Source organism: Tachyglossus aculeatus, chromosome 1 (assembly GCF_015852505.1).
Source record: "Tachyglossus aculeatus isolate mTacAcu1 chromosome 1, mTacAcu1.pri, whole genome shotgun sequence".
NCBI classification, from domain to species: Eukaryota; Metazoa; Chordata; class Mammalia; order Monotremata; family Tachyglossidae; genus Tachyglossus; species Tachyglossus aculeatus.
In genome coordinates, this window is record NC_052066.1 from 1,641,691 (window position 1) to 1,660,750 (window position 19,060).

At 51.0% G+C, this 19,060-nt stretch overlaps 1 protein-coding gene across 1 annotated transcript in view; it reads right to left on the minus strand.

The window, feature by feature from the left end:
• The window catches only part of ITGB5 (integrin subunit beta 5), a 102,725-nt gene extending 91,388 nt beyond the window's left edge, over window positions 1-11,337 (minus strand). Inside the window, exon 1 of the mRNA XM_038742544.1 lies at window positions 11,303-11,337. Coding sequence (XP_038598472.1) covers window positions 11,303-11,321 — 19 coding nt within the window. The 5' untranslated portion in view covers window positions 11,322-11,337. The remainder of the gene's footprint in view (window positions 1-11,302) is intronic.
• Between the last annotated feature and the right edge of the window lie 7,723 nt (window positions 11,338-19,060).

Genomic DNA, 19,060 nt, shown 5'->3' on the forward strand with positions numbered 1-19,060 from the left:
TTCATTCCCCACCCTCCAACTCCCCTGGCCAGGGTTTTTCAGTGGGGGTTGGAGACGGGCCTTTGGCCCCCACTGCCCAGCCGCCACAGTCTACACCCGTCCACTCTGGAGGACCACCCCCGCCTCCCCCTCCTCCGGAAACCACAAAAATCTGCGTGAACCAGTGTGACTGGGGCCTGAGATAGCTCTTTTTTTGGTACGCACACCCCCCCTCCCCTTCCCTCGCTCTCCACTTCCTCCTCCGGCCTAAAATTAGCTGTTCTCCAGGGAAGGGGTCACTTCCCCAGGATGGCCAGGTCGGTGGGGCACGGGGCCAGGGCGGGTGGCCCAGAGGTCTGGCCAGAGTGTCCCAGCCTCCAAGCCAACCTGCCCCGACCCCGACGGGGCCCCTGAGAGGACCTCGCGGGGCAGGTGCTCCCGGGGCCGTGGGGGAGGCTGTGGACAGGCCCCAGGCTCTGGCCCTTGGGAATGGAGAATTCCGGACTCATCCTGTGCCACTGTCGGTGGCCCGGATTTCGGGTGGGCAGCTGCTGCAGGCAATGCGGTCACAGTAAACACTCAATCAATATCAATCAATCAATCAATCGTATTTATTGAGCGCTTACTATGTGCAGAGCACTGTACTAAGCGCTTGGGAAGTACAAATTGGCATCACATAGAGACAGTCCCTACCCAACAGTGGGCTCACAGTCTAAAAGGGGGAGACAGAGAACAGAACCAAACATACCAACAAAATAAAATAAGTAGGATAGAAATGTACAAGTAAAATAAATAAATAAATAAATAAATAGAGTAATAAATATGTACAACCATATATACATATATACAGGTGATTGATTGATTGATACCGGTGACCCCTGCACTGTCCCCCACCCAGCTGGTCTCCCTGTGGATTGGCAGCCTCCTAAGGGCAGGGACTGTGCCTCTTCCTTCTTGTCCCTCCCGCAATGTCAAGCACAGAGTGTGGGTGCATGTGTGTGTGTGTGTCCTGTCTCCTCCTAAGACCACTTGCCTCTCGAGGGCATGGACCATATCCCCTCTTCCCTCTGTCTTAATAATAATAATAATTATGGCATTTATTATTAAGCACTTACTACGTGCAAAGCGCTGTTCTAAGCGCTGGGGAGGTTACAAGGTAATCAGGCTCACGGTCTTAATCCCCATTTTCCAGATGAGGTCACTGAGGCCCAGAGAAGTGAAGTGACTTGCCCAAAGTCACACAGCTGACAATTGGCAGAGCCGGGATTTGAACCCATGAGCTCTGGCTCCAAAGCCCGGCTCTTTCCACTGAACCACGCTGCTTCTCTGTCTTCCCCCAGTGCCCAGCGCTTTCTGTGTACGTATGTGTGTGCAAACATGCATGCATGTGTGTGCACATGTGTGTGTGTCCAGTCTCCCCATGGGCCAGCAGCCCACTGAAGGAATGACCAGTGTCTCCTCCTCCCACCTCCGTCTTCCCCCAGAGCCGAGCATGGGGGCAGGGGGAGTTGAGTGAGTGAGTGAGTGAGTGAGTGAGTGAGTGAGTGAGTGAGTGTGTGTGTGTGTGTGTGTGTGTGTGTGTGTGTCCAGTCTCCCCATGGAGCAGCAGCCCATCTGGTGGTGTGTGTGTCTCCTCTTCCCCACTCTATCTTCCCCCAGTGACCAGCACAGAAAGAGAGAGAGAGAGAATATAATAATAATAATAATAATAATAATAATGTTGGCGTTTGTTAAGCGCTTACTATGTGCAAAGCACTGTTCTAAGCGCTGGGGGGATACAAAGTGATCAGGTTGTCCCATGTGGGGCTCACAGTCCTAATCCCCATTTCACAGATGAGGTAACTGAGGCTCAGAAGTTAAGTGACTTGCCCAAGTTCACACAGCAGACATGTGGCAGAGCCGGGATTCGAACCCATGCCCTCTGACTCCAAAGCCCGGGCTCTTTCCACTGAGCCACGCTGCTTCTCTAATGTGTGTGTGTGTTTGTGGTCTTCATCATCATCATCATCAATCGTATTTATTGAGCGCTTACCGTGTGCAGAGCACTGTACTAAGCGCTTGGGAAGTACAAGTTGGCAACATATCCCATGTTCTTCCCATGGACCAGTGACCATAACTTGCTCCTAGGTCCAGAGCCCTGCCAGGAGGAGACCACTGCTTAGAGAAGCAGTGTGGCTCACTGGAAAGAGCACGGGCTTTGGAGTCAGAGGGCATGGGTTCGAATCCCGGCTCCGCCACATGTCTGCTGTGTGACCTTGGGCAAGTCACTTAACTTCTCGGAGCCTCAGTTACCTCATCTGTAAAATGGGGATGATGACTGTGAGCCCCACAGGGGACAACCTGATCACCTTGTATCCCCCCCCAGCGCTTAGAACAGTGCTTTGCACATAGTAAGCGCTTAACAAATTCCATTATCATCATCATCATCATCACTGACTGATGGACTGACCGAATGACCAGTTGCTGCCTGCACTTCACCGACCTCTCCCCAGTCCCAGCGGCCCAGTCCGGCCCCGCAAACCCTGTCCAGAGCGGGCAGGGGCTAGGCAGGAGGCAGGCACGTGGCGGGCACGGGGCAGGGAGGGGAACCTCACTCAGGATATGATTTGGGGGCAAGGGGCTCCCCGCTCCCTGCCCTCCCCACATCAACCTGTTCTCCCTCAGTTTCCCCGGACTGGACAGTCCAAGGGAAGCCCAGCACAGCTGCCGGACATCCAGCCTCCCCCTGGAGCCCTCAGTGCTCGGCCTGGGCACAGCCCCTGCCCGCCATGAGCCCCATCAATCAATCAATCAATCAATCATATTTATTGAGCGCTTACTGTGTGCAGAGCACTGTACTAAGCGCTTGGGAAGTACAAGCTGGCAACATAGAGAGACAGTCCCTACCCAACAGTGGGCTCACAGTCTAAAAGGGGGAGACAGAGAACAAAACCAAACATACTAACAAAATAAAATAAATAGAATCGATATGGACAAGTAAAATAAATAGAGTAATAAATGTGTACAAACATATATACAACCACAATGAAACTCCAGCTATAATAAGGCTCTACAGGCCGAACACTCATGTACATATCTGTAATTTACTCAGTCTTCCCCTCTAGGCTTGTTAGCTCTATTACTGTTCTCTCCCAAACACTTAGTAGCATGGCTCAGTGGAAAGAGCAGTGGATGGACATTAATATAAATAAATAATAATAATAATGATGATGGCACCTGTCAAGCGCTTACCATGTGCAAAGCACCGTTCCAAGCGCTGGGGAGGTCACAAGGTGATCAGGTTGTCCCACAGGCGGCTCCCAGTCTTCATCCCCATTTTACAGACATGGGAACCGAGGCCCAGAGAAGTGAAGTGACTCGCCCCAAGTCACCCAGCTGACAACTGGCAGAGCCGGGACTCGAACCCATGACCTCTGACTCCAAAGCCCGGGCTCCTTCCACCGAGCCACGCTGCTTCCCTTAAGCATAAGATGCATAATTCATATTATTGTTATAATTAATTATTATAAAATATAATTATTATAATTATAATTCATATAAGTCATGACCCGCACCCCCTGAGGAGGCCGGCCCCCACTCCCCGAGCCCCCTACGTTTCTGCACCAATCTTAGCTCGCTCACACACGGCTAAGAAGCAGCGTGGCTCAGCAGGAAAGAGCCCGGGCTTTGGAGTCAGGTGTCATGGGTTCGAATCCCAGCTCCGCCAATTGTCAGCTGTGTGACTTTGGGCAAGTCACTTCACTTCTCTGTGCCTCAGTTACCTCATCTGGAAAATGGGGGTTAAATCTGTGAGCCCCACGAGGGACAACCTGATCACCTTGTAACCTCCCCAGCGCTTAGAACAGTGCTTTGCACATAGTAAGTGCTTAATAAATGCCATTATTATTATTCTTTCCTTGCCTCGTGGTGACTACGTCTGCCCATCCTCCTCTCATTCATTCATTCATTCATTCAATCGTATTTATTGAGCGCTTACTGTGTGCAGAGCACTGGACTAAGCGCTTGGGAAGTCCAAGTTGGTAACATCTAGAGACGGTCCCTACCCGACAGCGGGCTCACAGGCTAGAAGGGGGAGACAGAGAACAAAACAAAACACATTAACAAAATAAAATAAATATGTACAAATAAAATAGAGTAATAATAATAAAAATATTAATAGACTTCTGACTCCAAAGCCCATGCTCTTTCCACTGAGCTACGCTGCTCATGAAGAGGGACTCATCATCATCATCATCAATCATATTTATTGAGCGCTTACTATGTGCAGAGCACTGTACTAAGTGCTTGGGAAGTCCAAATTGGTAACATCTAGAGACGGTCCCTACCCGACAGCGGGCTCACAGTCTAGAAGGGGGAGACAGAGAACAAAACAAAACACATTAACAAAATAAAATAAATATGTACAAATAAAATAGAGTAATAATAATATTAATAGACTTCTGACTCCAAAGCCCATGCTCTTTCCACTGAGCTACGCTGCTCATGAAGAGGGACTCATCATCATCATCAATCGTATTTATTGAGCGCTTACTATGTGCAGAGCACTGTACTAAGCGCTTGGGAAGTACAAGTTGGCAACATATAGAGACAGTCCCTACCCAACAGTGGGCTCACAGTCTAAAAGACTCGGAAGGCTCCTGGATGCTTCAGGCCGCGAAGTCGCCACCTCTGTCAAACTGTCCTCTCCCGAGACACGTGGCGGAGTCGGAATTCGAACCCATGACCTCCGACCCCAAAGCCCGGGCTCTTTCCACTGAGCCACGCCGCTTCTCTGCATTGGTTATCAACCGCACGGATGCCAGTCTGAAAGACTACGGTCCCCCTGGGCACGGTCCCTCCTCTCCCCGGCTCCGGGCGGTCTGGAGAGAATGGGATGCGGGAAGCGGCACGTGAGAAGCGGCCCGGCCCAGAGGGTAGAGCACAGGGCTGGGAGGCCGAAGGTCGCGGGTTCCGATCCCGGCTCCGCCACTCGTCTGCCGCTTCACTTAAGAGAAGCAGCGTGGCTCAGTGGAAAGAGCCGGGGCTTTGGAGTCAGAGGTGACTCTCATCCGTCAGTCCCTCCCTCACACTCGCAGCCTTCGCCTCCCGGAGTAGCCCACTACTCCGCGGTCTGAGAAGCAGCATGGCCTAGTGGAAAAAGCGGGGCCTGGGGGTCATCATCATCATCATCAATCGTATTTATTGAGTTCTTACTATGTGTCTATATGTCTTTCTCCCCCTTCTAGACTGTGAGCCCGCTGTTGGGTAGGGATTGTCTCTCTCTGTTGCCGAATTGTACTTTCCAAGCGCTTAGTACAGTGCTCTGCACACAGTAAGCGCTCAATAAATACGATAGCATGAAAGTGAGGGGAAGTACAGGCTGTTGACTTATTCCACTTCTCTAATAAAAAATTGGCCATGCGTGTGGCTTATGTTCATATATTGACACATCTATCCTACTTATTTTATTTTGTTGGTATGTTTGGTTCTGTTCTCTGTCTCCCCCTTTTAGACTGTGAGCCCACTGTTGGGTAGGGACTGTCTCTATGTGATGCCAATTTGTACTTCCCAAGCGCTTAGTACAGTGCTCTGCACCTAGTAAGCGCTCAATAAATACGATTGATTGATTGATTGATTGATTGACACCTGTCTACTTGTTTTGTTGTCTGTCTCCCCCTTCTAGACTGTGAGCCCGTTGTTGGGTAGGGACTGTCTCTATCTGTTGCCGAATTGTACTTTCCAAGCGCTTAGTACAGTGCTCTGCACACAGTAAGCGCTCAATAAATACGATAGAATGAATGAATGTGCAGAGCACTGTACTAAGCGCTTGGGAAGTACAAATTGGCAACATATAGAGACAGTCCCTACCCAACAGTGGGCTCACAGTCTAAATGGGGGGACAAACACCTGAGTTCTAATCCCGGCTCCAAACCTTTTTTTATGGTATTTGTTTAGCGCTTACTATGAGCCAGTCATTGCACTAGCTGCTGGGATAGATCAATCAATGAATCGTACCTACTGAGTGGATACTTGTGCAGAGCACTGTACTGAGCGCTTGGGAGAGTCCAATACAACAGAGCTGGTAGACATGTTCCGTGCCCACAGTGACTTTACGGTCTAGAGGGATATTATTAGATTCAAGCTAATCAAATTGGACAGAGTCCCTGTCCCACATGGGGCTCACAGACTTAATCCCCGTTTTGCAGATGATGTAATGGAGGCACAGAAAAGTGACTTGCCAAAGTCTCAGCACTTAGTACAGTGCCTGGCACATAGCAAGTGCTTTAACAAACACCATCATCATTATTATCATTACTCTTATCACTAAGGACACCCAGCAGACAAGTGACGGAACCGAATTAGAACTCAGGTCCTGGGAGTCAGAAGGATCCCCAGGTCCGTGCTCTATCCACTAAGCCAGCTGCTTCCACTTATCTGCTGTGGGACCTTGGGCAAGTCACTTCATTTTTCTGTACCTCAGTTTCCTCATCTGTAAAACAGGGATTCAATCCCTGTTCTCCTGCTCACCTGGTCCATGAGCCCATGTGGGACCAGGCGGCCCAGCCTAATAATAATAATAATAATTATAATAATAATGATGATGGCATTTGTTAAGCGCTTACTATGTGCAGAGCACTGTTCTAAGCGCTGGGGATGGATACAAGGTGATCAAGTTGTCCCACGTGGGGCTCACAGTCTTAATCCCCATTTTACAGATTAGGTAACTGAGGGTCAGAGAAGTTAAGTGACTTGCCCAAGGTCACACAGCAGACGTGGCGGAGTCGGGATTCGAACCGATGACCTCTGACTCCAAAGCCCATGCTCTTTCCACTGGGCCACGTTGAGGGGCCACCGTGACCGCCGTCCCCCTTCCCCACATTCCCAAAGACTCCAATAAAGCACAGGCCCGGGAGTCAGAAGAAGGTCATGGGATTCTAATCCCGGCTCTGCCACTTGTCTGCTGTGGGACCTTGGGCAAGTCACTTCACTTCTCTGAGCCTCAGTTCCCTCATCCATAAAATGGGGAATGAGACTGTGAGCCCCACGTGGGAAGGGGACTGTGTCCAACCCCATTTGCTTGTAGCCACCCCAGTGCTTAGTACAGTGGCTGGCACATAGTAAGTGTTTAACAGATACCACAATTATTATTATTATCAGTGGCAAGAGCCCAGGCTTTGGAGTCAGAGGTCATGGGTTCAAATCCCGGCTCCGCCAACTGTCAGCTATGTGAATTTGGGCAAGTCGCTTCACTTCTCTGGGCCTCAGGTACCTCATCTGTAAAATGGGGATTAAAACTGTGAGCCCTCCGTGGGACAACCTGATCACCTTGTAACCCCCCAGAACTTAGAAAAGTGCTTTGCACATAGTAAGCGCTTAATAAAAGCCATTATTACTATTATTACGAAGGCAGGGACTCATTGTCCCCCAGCCCCTGGCCACCACAGCAGAAGGCAGACCCCAGCCCCAAAGGCCCCGGCTACAAAGACCACCCACACCGGGCATCCCTGGACCCGGCCCCTCCAGCCACTCCAACTGCACACGTGGCCCCTGGCCCGCGGCCCCCGGCCCCCATCACGCCGGGCTGGAGCCTACCGGGGCCCCGCTGGGCAGGCATTCGGGCGGGCAGACCATGGAAAGAGCACGGGCTTGGCAATCAGAGGTTGTGGGTTCAAATCCCGACTCCACCAACTGTCGGCTGTGTGACCTCGGGCAAGTCCCTTCACTTCTCTGTGCCTCAGTTACCTCATCTATCTGTAAAATGGGGATTAAGCCTGTGAGCCCCACGTGGGACAACCTGATCACCTTGTGTCCCCCTCCAGCGCTCAGGACAGTGCTTTGCACATAGTAAGCGCTTCACAAAAGCCATCATTATTATTATTATTATTCCTCCATCCGTCCATCAGAGGCCGGGGCTGAGGGAATGAGGCTCCAGGCTCGGACGGACAGAAAGATGGATGTAAGGGATGGGCCGCCTCGGGGCAGGGGGAACGCGGTTTGGACGGACGGATGGATGGATGGATGGACAGAGGGGATGAGCCGCCCTTGGGCTGGGGAATTGAGGCTCATCATCATCAATCGTATTTATTGAGCGCTTACTGTGTGCAGAGCACTGTACTAAGCGCTTGGGAAGTACAAGTTGGCAACATATAGAGACCGTCCCTACCCAACAGTGGGCTCACAGTCTAAAAGGCTCCAGGCTGGACATACAGACAGACAGTGGCTGGCAGGGATAGGCCGCCCGGGGCTTGGGGAGGGGAAGGCAGAGGACTGGGGGGGGTGGGGAGGGTCCGGGAGGGGGGCTTGGGTTCGGACCAGTGAAGGCGGGGCAGGGCGGGGCAGTAAGCTCCAGCTGCAGCTGTGGGCGCTTACTCACGTCATGCACACGTTTCCCCTCCTTCCCCAGTGGACCAGGCTCCGGCCTGTCTTGCACACACAGCGGACCAAGCTCCAGTCTGCCCTGCACATGCTCCAGCACATGTTTCCCCTGTCTCCCAGCGGACCAGGCTCCGGCCTGTCCTGCACACGCTCTGGAACACGCTTCCCTTCCACAACGGACCAAGCTGCAGGCCTGTCCTGCACATACTTCAACACATGCTTCCCCTCTGCGGTCAAGGCTTCGGCCTGCCCTGCACACACTCCAGCTCACAATTCCCCTCCACGGCGAACCAGGCTGTGGCCTGTCAATCAATCACTCATTATCGAGTGCTCCTCAATCCTGCTGAGAGCTCCCCTCCTCCAGGAGGCCTTCCCAGACTGAGCCCCTTCCTTCCTCTCCCCCTCGTCCCCCTCTCCACCCCCCCATCTTACCTCCTTCCCTTCCCCACAGCACCTGTATATATGTATATATGTTTGTACATATTTATTACTCTATTTATTTATTTATTTATTTTACTTGTACATATCTATTCTATTTATTTTATTTTGCTAGTATGTTTGGTTTTGTTCTCTGTCTCCCCCTTTTAGACTGTGAGCCCACTGTTGGGTAGGGACTGTCTCTATATGTTGCCAATTTGTACTTCCCAAGCGCTTAGTACAGTGCTCTGCACATAGTAAGCTCTCAATAAATATGATTGATGATGATGATGATTATTGAGCGCTTACTGTGTGCAGAACACTGTACTAAGCGCTTGGGAAGTACAAGTTGGCAACAGTGTGTTGTCCCGCACATGCTTCCCCTCCACAACAGACCGGGCTCAGGCCTGGCCTGCACACGCTCCAGCCTGCTCTGCACACACTTCAGTGGTTTCCATAGTGCAGCGGTTATCACGTTCGCCTCACACGCGAAAGGTCCCCGGTTCGAAACGGGGCAGAAACGTTGTTTGGAGACGCAGCGTGAAAGAGCACAGGCTTGGGAATCAGAGGTCATGGGTTCTAACCCTGGCTCCGCCACTTGTCAGCTGTGTGACTTTGGGCAAGTCACTGAACTTCTCTGGGCCTCAGTTCCCTCATCTGGAAAGTGAGGATTAATAATAATAATAATGATGGCATTTATTAAGCATTTACTATGTGCAAAGCACTGTTCTAAGTGCTGGGGAGGTTACAAGGTGATCAGGTCGTCCCACATGGAGCTCACAGTCTTCATCCCTATTTTACAGATGAGGTAACTGAGGCACAGAGAAGTTAAGTGACTTGACCAAAGTCACATAGCTGACAATTGGCGGAGCTGGGATTTGAGCCCATGATCTCTGACTCCAAAGCCCGGGCTCTTTCCACCGAGCCACTGCTTCTCATGCTCTTCAAGATTAAGACTGTGAGCCCCATGTGGGACAACCTGAGTACCTTGAATCCCCCCAGCACTTAGAACAGTACTTGGCACATTGTAAGTGCTAAATAAATGCCATCATCATCATTACTATTATTATTATTACTTCAGCACATGCAGTGGACCAGGCTCCGGCCTGCCTGCCCACACTCAGCACATGCTTCCCCCCCGAGTGGACCAGGCTGTGGGCCTACCCTGCAGACGCTCTGGCACACCACACTCTGACACACAGTTTCCTTCAGATGTGGGGGGCCCGGTGTCTGGTCTGGAGCCCAAATGGTAGCCAGGGGTCCGGGTCACTGGGGTTTGAGGTGGGCCTTTCCCGAGGCCCGGAGCACCCCCCATGTCTTTCAGTGCAGAGGACGAGGGCGGTGGGGGACAGACGACCCCCTCACTCAACCCCTCCCCCAAATCCACCCAGCTCCTTTGCTCTCCTAATCCAGGGCCGGCCCGCCCCGCACGTGTGCACACATGCCTGCACACAAACATGTGAATGCATGCCCACATGCAACACACACACACCCTCCTCTTCCTCCTCCTCCTCCTCCTCAGGACCCAGTAACCAGTGGCCCTGGGAGAAGGGGGTAGGAGAGGAAAGATGATGGGGGGGAGGGAGGGAGAGGGCAGGGAAAGGAGGAGAGGGAGAAGAAGAAGAGGAGAGAGGAGGAGGTGGTTGGGGCAGGAATGGAAGAAGGGGGATTATGGGGGGAGCCCAGGGCGGGAAGAGGAGGAGGAGAAGGGGAGGAGGAGAGGAGGAGGATGAGGAGGAGAAGGAAGAGGAGGAGTAGGAGGAGGAAGAGAAGGAGGAGGAAGAGGAGGAGGAGGAAGAGAAGGAGGAGGAAGAGAAGGAGGAGGAGGAAGAGGAGCAAGAGGAGGAGGAGGAGGGGGGGGAGGAGGAGAAGGAGGAGGAGGAGGAGGAGGGCGGGAAGACGAGGAAGAGGAGGGGAAGGAAAAAAGGGCAGGGGGAGAAGGATGGAGGTGGGGAGCTGTAAGGCCCCAGGGTCAAGGCTCCCCTAGCCTGGAGGGTCCCTTTCCCGAGATGGGTCCGGGGGTCGCCGGTACAGGGGTCGAGGACCAGGTTTTTGGGGTTCGGGGGGAGGGAGCCGAGGGTGGGAAAAGGAGGAGGAGGAGGAAGAGAAGGAGGAGGGCGGGAAGACGAGTTAGAGGAGGGGGAGGAAAAGAGGTCAGGGGGAGACGGATAGAGGTGGGGGGCTGTAAGGCCCCAGGGTCAAGGCTCCCCCAGCCTGGAGGGTCCCCTTTCCGAGATGGGTCAGGGGGTCGCCGGTTCAGGGGTCGAGGGCCGGGGAAGGGCTGGGAGTCGAGGACCGGGTTTGGGGGTTCGCGTGTGGGGGGGGGGGGAGCCGAGGGTGGGAGGAGGAGGGCGGGTGGACGAAGAAAGGGAGGGGAAGGAAAAGAGGTCAGGGGGAGAAGCCCCAGGGTCAAGGCTCCCCCAGCCTGGAGGGTCCCCTTCCCGAGATGGGTCCGGGGGTCTCCGGACCAGGGGCCGAGGACCAGGTTCTGGGGGTCCGGGGGGGGGGGGGCTGGTGTGGAGGGTCGGGGGGCCGTCCGGCGGTCACTCACCCGGACAGAGGGGCGGCATCGCGGCCAGGAGCAGCAGGAGCAGCGGCAGCAGCCGGAGCGGGGGGCAGGGGCTTTGGCGGGGGCTGGGGAGGGGGCGTCGGGGCGGGGCCATCATCAATCCTATTTATTGAGCGCTTACTGTGTGCAGAGCACTGCACTAAGCGCTTGGGAAGGACCAATTGGCAACAATGTGTTGCCCATGGCGGGCCGGGGGCTGCAGGGCCGTCCGGCCCGGGGCCTCTCCCTCCTCCATCCGGGGGGCCGGGAGTCCCCCTCCTCAGGGTCCGGGGGTCCCCCTCCTCAGGGTCCGGGGGTCCCCCTCCTCACTGTCCGGGGGTCCGGGGGGGGGCGGTCAGCTGGCAGGAGCTGTTACGCAGCCCGGGTGGATCGGCCGGTCAGTCGGTGGGTCCGTCCGACTGATGATTGACAGCTCCAACCTGGCCCCGCCCCCCGACTCAGACACTCGGCAGCCAATCAGGGCGCGCCCTGCAACACCAGGCCACGCCCACAGGGCGGACGGACACTCGGACACTCGGACACTCTCACTCTGTCTCCTTCCTCTTACCTCCTTCCCTTCCCCACAGCACCTGGATATATGGATAGATGTTTGTACAGATTTATTACTCCATTTATTTTACTTGTACAGATCTATTCCAATCATTTTATTTTGTTAGTATGTTTGGTTTTGTTCTCCGTCTCCCCCTTGTAGACTGTGAGCCCGCTGTTGGGTAGGGACCGTCTCTCTATGTTGCCAGTTTGTACTTGCCAAGCGCTTAGTCCAGTGCTCTGCATCATCATCATCAATCGTATTTATTGAGCGCTTACTATGTGCAGAGCACTGGACTATAAGCGCTTGGGAAGTACAAATTGGCAACATATAGAGACAGTCCCTACCCAACAGTGGGCTCAAAGCGCTCAATAAATAGGATTGATTGATTGATTGATTCCTCTATTTATTTATTTATTTATCCAGATCTATTCATTTTATTTCGTTAGTATGTTTGGTTTTGTTCTCTGTCTCCCCCTTTTAGACTGTGAGCCCACTGTTGGGTAGGGACTGTCTCTAGATGTTGCCAATTTGGACTTCCCAAGCGCTTAGTCCGGTGCTCTGCACATAGTAAGCGCTCAATAAATACGATTGATTGATTGATTTATTACTCTATTTATTTATTTATTTATTTATTTTACTTGTCCAGATCTATTCTATTTATTTTATTTTGTTAGTATGTTTGGTTTTGTTCTCTGTCTCCCCCTTGTAGACTGTGAGCCCACTGCTGGGTAGGGACTGTCTCTATATGTTGCCAATTTGTACTTCCCAAGCGCTTAGTCCGGTGCTCTGCACATAGTAAGCGCTCAATAAATACGATTGATTGATTGATTTATTACTCTATTTATTTTTTTATTTATTTTACTTGTACAGATCTATTCTATTTATTTTATTTTGTTAGTATGTTTGGTTTTGTTCTCTGTCTCCCCCTTCTAGACTGTGAGCCCACTTTTGGGTAGGGACCGTCTCTAGATGTTGCCAACTTGGCCTTCCCAGGCGCTTAGTACAGTCCTCTGCTCACAGTAAGCGCTCAATAAATACGATTGATTGATTGATTGATCGAGCGCTTGCTGTGCGCAGAGCACTTGACCAAGCGCTTGGGAAATACAAAGAGAAGCAGCGTGGCTCAGTGGAAAAGGGCCCGGGCTTGGGAGTCAGAGGTCTTGGGTTCAAATTTCGCCCCCGCCACTTGTCAGCTGGGTGACTTTGGGCAAGTCACTTCACTTCTCCGGGCCTCAGTTGCCTCATCTGGAAAATGGGGATGAAGACTGTGAGCCCCCCCGTGGGACAACCTGATCACCTTGTAACCTCCCTGGCGCTTAAAACAGTGCAGTGCTTTCTAGACTGTGAGCCCACTGTTGGGTAGGGACTGTCTCTATATGTTGCCAAGTTGTACTTCCCAAGCGCTTAGTACAGTGCTCTGCACACAGTAAGCGCTCAATAAATACGGTTGATTGATTGATTTGCACATAGTAAGCGCTTAACAAATGCCATTATTATTATTATTATTGAGCGCTTACTGTGTGCAGAGCACTGGACTAAGCGCTTGGGAAGTACAATTCGGCAACCGATAGAGATCCATTCATTCATTCATTCATTCAATCATATTTATTGAGCGCTTACTGTGTGCGGAGCACTGTACTAAGCGCTTGGGAAGTACAAATCGGCAACATATAAAGACGGTCCCTACCCAACAGCGGGCTCACAGTCTAGAAGGGGGAGACAGACAACAGCACAAAACAAGTAGACAGGTGTCAATAGCATCAAAATAGATAAATAGAATTATAGATTCATTCATTCCATCGTATTTACTGAGCACTTACTGTGTGCAGAGCACTGGACTAAGCGCTTGGGAAGTACAATTGGGCAACTCTCACTCTCTCATTCAATTCTAATTATCATAATACTGGTAATAAAAATAATAATAATAATAATGGTATTTGTTAAGTGCTTACTATGTGCCAAGCACTGTTCTAAGTGCTGGGGGAATACAAGGTGATCAGGTTGTCCCACGTGGGGCTCACGGTCTTCATCCCCATTTGACAGATGAGGGAACTGAGGCTTAGAGAAGTGAAGTGACCTGCCCAAAGTCACACAGCTGACAAGCGGCAGAGCAGGGATTAGAACCCATGACCTCTGACTTCCAAGCCCGCGCTCTTTCAAGTGCGCCACACTGTAATAATAATAATAATAATAATAATAATAATAATAATAATAATAATAATAATAAATCAATCAATCGTATTTATTGAGCGCTTACTATGTGCAGAGCACTGTACTAAGCGCTTAGGAAGTACAAATTGGCATCACATAGAGACAGTCCCTACCCAACAGTGGGCTCACAGTCTAAAAGGGGGAGACAGAGAACAGAACCAAACATACCAACAAAATAAAATAAGTAGGATAGAAATGTACAGGTAAAATAAATAAATAAATAAATAAATAGAGTAATAAATATGTACAACCATATATACATATATACAGGTGCTGTGGGGAAGGGAAGGAGGTAAGACGGGGGGATGGAGAGGGGGACGAGGGGGAGAGGAAAGAAGGGGCTCAGTCTGGGAAGGCCTCCTGGAGGAGGTGAGCTCTCAGCAGGGCCTTGAAGGGAGGAAGAGAGCGAGCTTGGCGGAGGGGCAGAGGGAGGGCATTCCAGGCCCGGGGGATGACGTGGGCCGGGGGTCGATGGCGGGACAGGCGAGAGCGAGGTACAGTGAGGAGATTAGTGGTGGAGGAGCGGAGGGGGCGGGCTGGGCAGTAGAAGGAGAGAAGGGAGGTGAGGTAGGAGGGGGCGAGGGGATGGATGGACAGCCTTGAAGCCCAGGGTGAGGAGTTTCTGCCTGATGCGCAGATTGATCGGTAGCCATTGGAGGTTTTTGAGGAGGGGAGTAATATGTCCAGAGCGTTTCTGGACAAAGATAATCCGGGCAGCAGCATGAAGTATGGATTGAAGTGGAGAGAGACACGAGGATGGGAGATCAGAGAGAAGGCTAGTGCAGTAGTCCAGACGGGATAGGATGAGAGCTTGAATGAGCAGGGTAGCAGTTTGGATGGAGAGGAAAGGGCGGATCTTGGCAATGTTGCGGAGCTGAGACCGGCAGGTTTTGGTGACGGCTTGGATGTGAGGGGTGAATGAGAGAGCTGAGTCGAGGATGACACCAAGGTTGCGGGCTTGTGAGACGGGAAGGATGGTAGTGCCGTCAACAGAGATGGGAAAGTCAGGGAGAGGACAAGGTTTGGGAGGGAAGACAAGGAGCTCAGTCTTCGACATGTTGAGCTTTAGGTGGCGGGCGGACATCCAGATGGAGATGTCCTGAAGGCAGGAGGAGATGCGAGCCTGGAGGGAGGGGGAGAGAGCAGGGGCAGAGATGTAGATCTGGGTGTCATCAGCGTAGAGGTGATAGTTGAAGCCGTGGGAGCGAATGAGGTCACCAAGGGAGTGAGTGTAGATTGAGAACAGAAGGGGACCAAGCACTGAGCCTTGGGGAACCCCCACCGTAAGAGGATGGGAGGGGGAGGAGGAGCCTGCAAAAGAGACTGAGAAAGAACGACCGGAGAGATAAGAGGAGAACCAGGAGAGGACGGAGTCTGTGAAGCCAAGGTCAGATAACGTGTGGAGGAGAAGGGGGTGGTCCACAGTGTCAAAGGCAGCTGAGAGGTCGAGGAGGATTAGGACAGAGTATGAGCCGTTGGATTTGGCAAGCAGGAGGTCATTGGTGACCTTTGAGAGCGCAGTTTCCGTGGAATGAAGGGGACGGAAGCCAGACTGGAGGGGGTCGAGGAGAGAGTTGTTGTTGAGGAATTCTAGGCAGCGCGTGTAGACAACTCGTTCAAGGAGTAATAATGTTTACTATGTGCCAAGCGCCGGGGGTAGATATGAGGTAATCAGGTTGTCCCACATGGGGCTCACAGTCTTAATCTCCATTTTACAGATGAGGTAATTGAGGCTCAGAGAAGTTAAGTCACTTGCCCAAGGTCACACAGCAGACAAGTGGCGGAGCCCGGATTTTTCATTCATTCATTCAATCGTCATCATCATCAATCGTATTTATTGAGCGCTTACTGTGTGCAGAGCACTGTACTAAGCGCTTGGGACGTACAAGTTGGCAACATATAGAGACAGTCCCTACCCAGCAGTGGGCTCACAGTCTAAAAGTCGTATTTATTGAGCACTTACTGTGTGCAGAGCATTGTAGTAAGTGCTTAATAAATGTCATTATTATTATTATTATTATTATTATGCACTTACTATGTGCTGAGCACTGTTCTAAGCTCTCAGGGGGATACAAGGTAATCAAGGTTGTCCCACGTGGGGCTCACAGGCTTAATCCCCATTTTAAAGATGAGGGAACTGAGGCACAGAGAAGTGAAGTGACTTGCCCAAAGTTACACAGCTGACAAGTGGTGGAGCCAGAATTAGAACCCATGACCTCTGACTCCCAAGCCTGGGCTCTTTCCACGCTGGTATTTTGTTAAGCACTGACTAGGTGGCAAGTGCTGTTCTTAGCGCTGGGGTAGTTACAAGGTCATCAGGTTGTCCCCCGTGGGGCTCACAGTCTTCATCCCCATTTTATAGACGAGGCCCAGAGAAGTGAAGTGACCGGCCCTAGGTCACACAGCTGACAAACGGCAGAGCTGGGATTAGAACCCAAGACTTCTGACTCCCAAACCCGGGCTGTTTCCACTAAGCCACGCTGCTTCTTTATTTATTGAGGCACTTGCTGTGTGCAGAGCACTGTACTAAGCGCTTGGGAGAGGACAATACAACAATAAACAGACACATTCCCTATCCACAAAGGCGCCCACACACACAAACACACACAGACGATACCTAAACATCCCCATTGACATGCATTAACTTGCACACGGACGCGTACATGCACGCCTGCCTGCCCATGCACACACACACACACCCCATCCATGTACACAGCGTGGGAAGCAGCACCGTGAGAAGCGGCTTGGCTCACTGGAAAGAGCACGGGCTTGGGAGTCAGAGGTCCTGGGTTCTAATCCCGCTCCGCCACTTGTCAGCTGTGTGACCTTGGGCAAGTCACAACTCTTTTGTGTCTCAGTTACCTCATCTGTAAAATGGGAATTAAGACTGTGAGCCCCACGTGGGATAACCTAATTACCTTGTATCCCCCAGCGCTTAGAACAGTGCTTGGCACATAGTAAGCCCTTAACAAATACAATCATTATTATTATTACCATTATTACACACAGACATAATAATAATAATGGTGGTGGTATTTCTTAAGCGCTCACTATGTGCTCTCAGGCACTGTACTAAGCTCTGGGGCAGGTACAAGGTAATCGGGTTGGACACAGTCCCTGTCCCACATGGGGGTCACAGCCTCAAACCCCATTTGGCAGATGAGGGAACTGAGGCACAGAGAAGGGGAGTGATTTGCCCACACAGCAGACAAGTTGGGGAGCCGGGGTTAGAGCCCATAACCTTCTGGCTAGTGGGTCCGTGCTCTATCTACTAGGCCATATGTGCCCTCCCGTGTACCCCACAGGCACAGACACACACAGACACACACAGACACACACAGACACACACACACACACACACACACACACACACACACACAGAGCCTCCTCCCCGTGGCTGCCAGGGAGCCCCAGGTGATGGGTAGGAAGGAAAGACCTCCTCTCAGCTAGACCTTGCCCCATTCCCTGACCGGTTCCCTGCCCTCTTCCACGACCCCCCATCCCACCGCCCCACTGCAGACCCACAGACCCATTGGACACCCCTCCTGCCGGGGAAATCGATCCTCAACGGTATTTACTGAGCGCCTACTGTGTGGTGAGCACTGTACTAAGCTACTGGGAGAGTAAATAGAGTCAGGCACCATCCTCTCCTCCAAGGAACTTACCATCGACCCTCCTCTCCCCCTCGTCCCCCTCTCCATCCCCCACATCTTACCTCCTTCCCTTCCCCACAGCACCTGTATATATGTTTGTACATATTTATTACTCTAGTTATTTATTTATTTTATTTGTACATATCTATTCTATTTATTTTATTTTGTTAGTACGTTTGGTTTTGTTCTCTGTCTCCCCCTTTTAGACTGTGAGCCCACTGTTGGGTAGGGACTGTCTCTATATGTTGCCAATTTGTACTTCCCAAGCGCTTAGTACAGTGCTCTGCACATAGTAAGCGCTCAATAAATACGATTGATGATTATGATGATATCTATTCTATTTATTTTATTTTGTTAGTATGTTTGGTTTTGTTCTCTGTCTCCCCCTTCTAGACTGTGAGCCCGCTGTTGGGTAGGGACTGACTATGTGTTGTCGACTTGTACTTCCCAAGCGCTTAGTACAGTGCTCTGCACAAAGTAAGCGCTCAATAAATACGATTGATTGATTGATCTAGTGGGGGAGACGGACAAAATACATTTTAGAAAGAGGAAGAAAGGAAAAATCATGACGATAATAAATAATATTAATGATGGCAATTAATAATGGAATTTATTGAAGATTTCATATATGCCTTGACTCATGTCTTCATTCATTCAGCGCTTAGTACAGTGCTCGCCACACAGTAGGCGCTCAGTAAATACGATTGAATGAATGAATTCAATCGTATTTACTGAGCGCTTACTGCGTGCAGAGCACTGTACTAAGCGCTTGGAAAGTACAATTTGGCAACAGAGTCTTCCAACTCTGTACTCTCCTAATAATAATAATAATGGTATTTGTTAAGCACTTCCTATGTGCAAAGCACAGTGCTCTGCCCAATGTAAGTACCATGGGAGCAAGGAATGGTAATAATAAGAATGATAATAATAAATAATAATTATGCATTTAATTATGCATTTAAATATAATTATGCATAATAATAACCATTAAATAATAATGGTAGTCAATAAATACGATCGATTGATTGAGGAATGGAGGTAGGAAAGCTGAGAAACTGAAGTAGGAAAGCTGAGAAACTGAGTTAGGAGAGGTATAAGCTCACTGTGGGCAGGGAATGTGTCTGTTTATTTTTGTACTCTCCCAAGCGCTTAGTCCGGTTCTCTGCACACAGCAAGCCCTCAATAAATACGATTGAATGAATGAAAGAGTGAGGAACTGAGGTGAACAATTGAGGCAGAAGGGCGAGCAACAGAGGTAGACGAGGTGAGAAATTGAGGTAGGAGAGAGCTGAGAAACTGAGGTAGACAAAGTGAGGAACTGAGGCAAGAGGGCATCCTCAATCG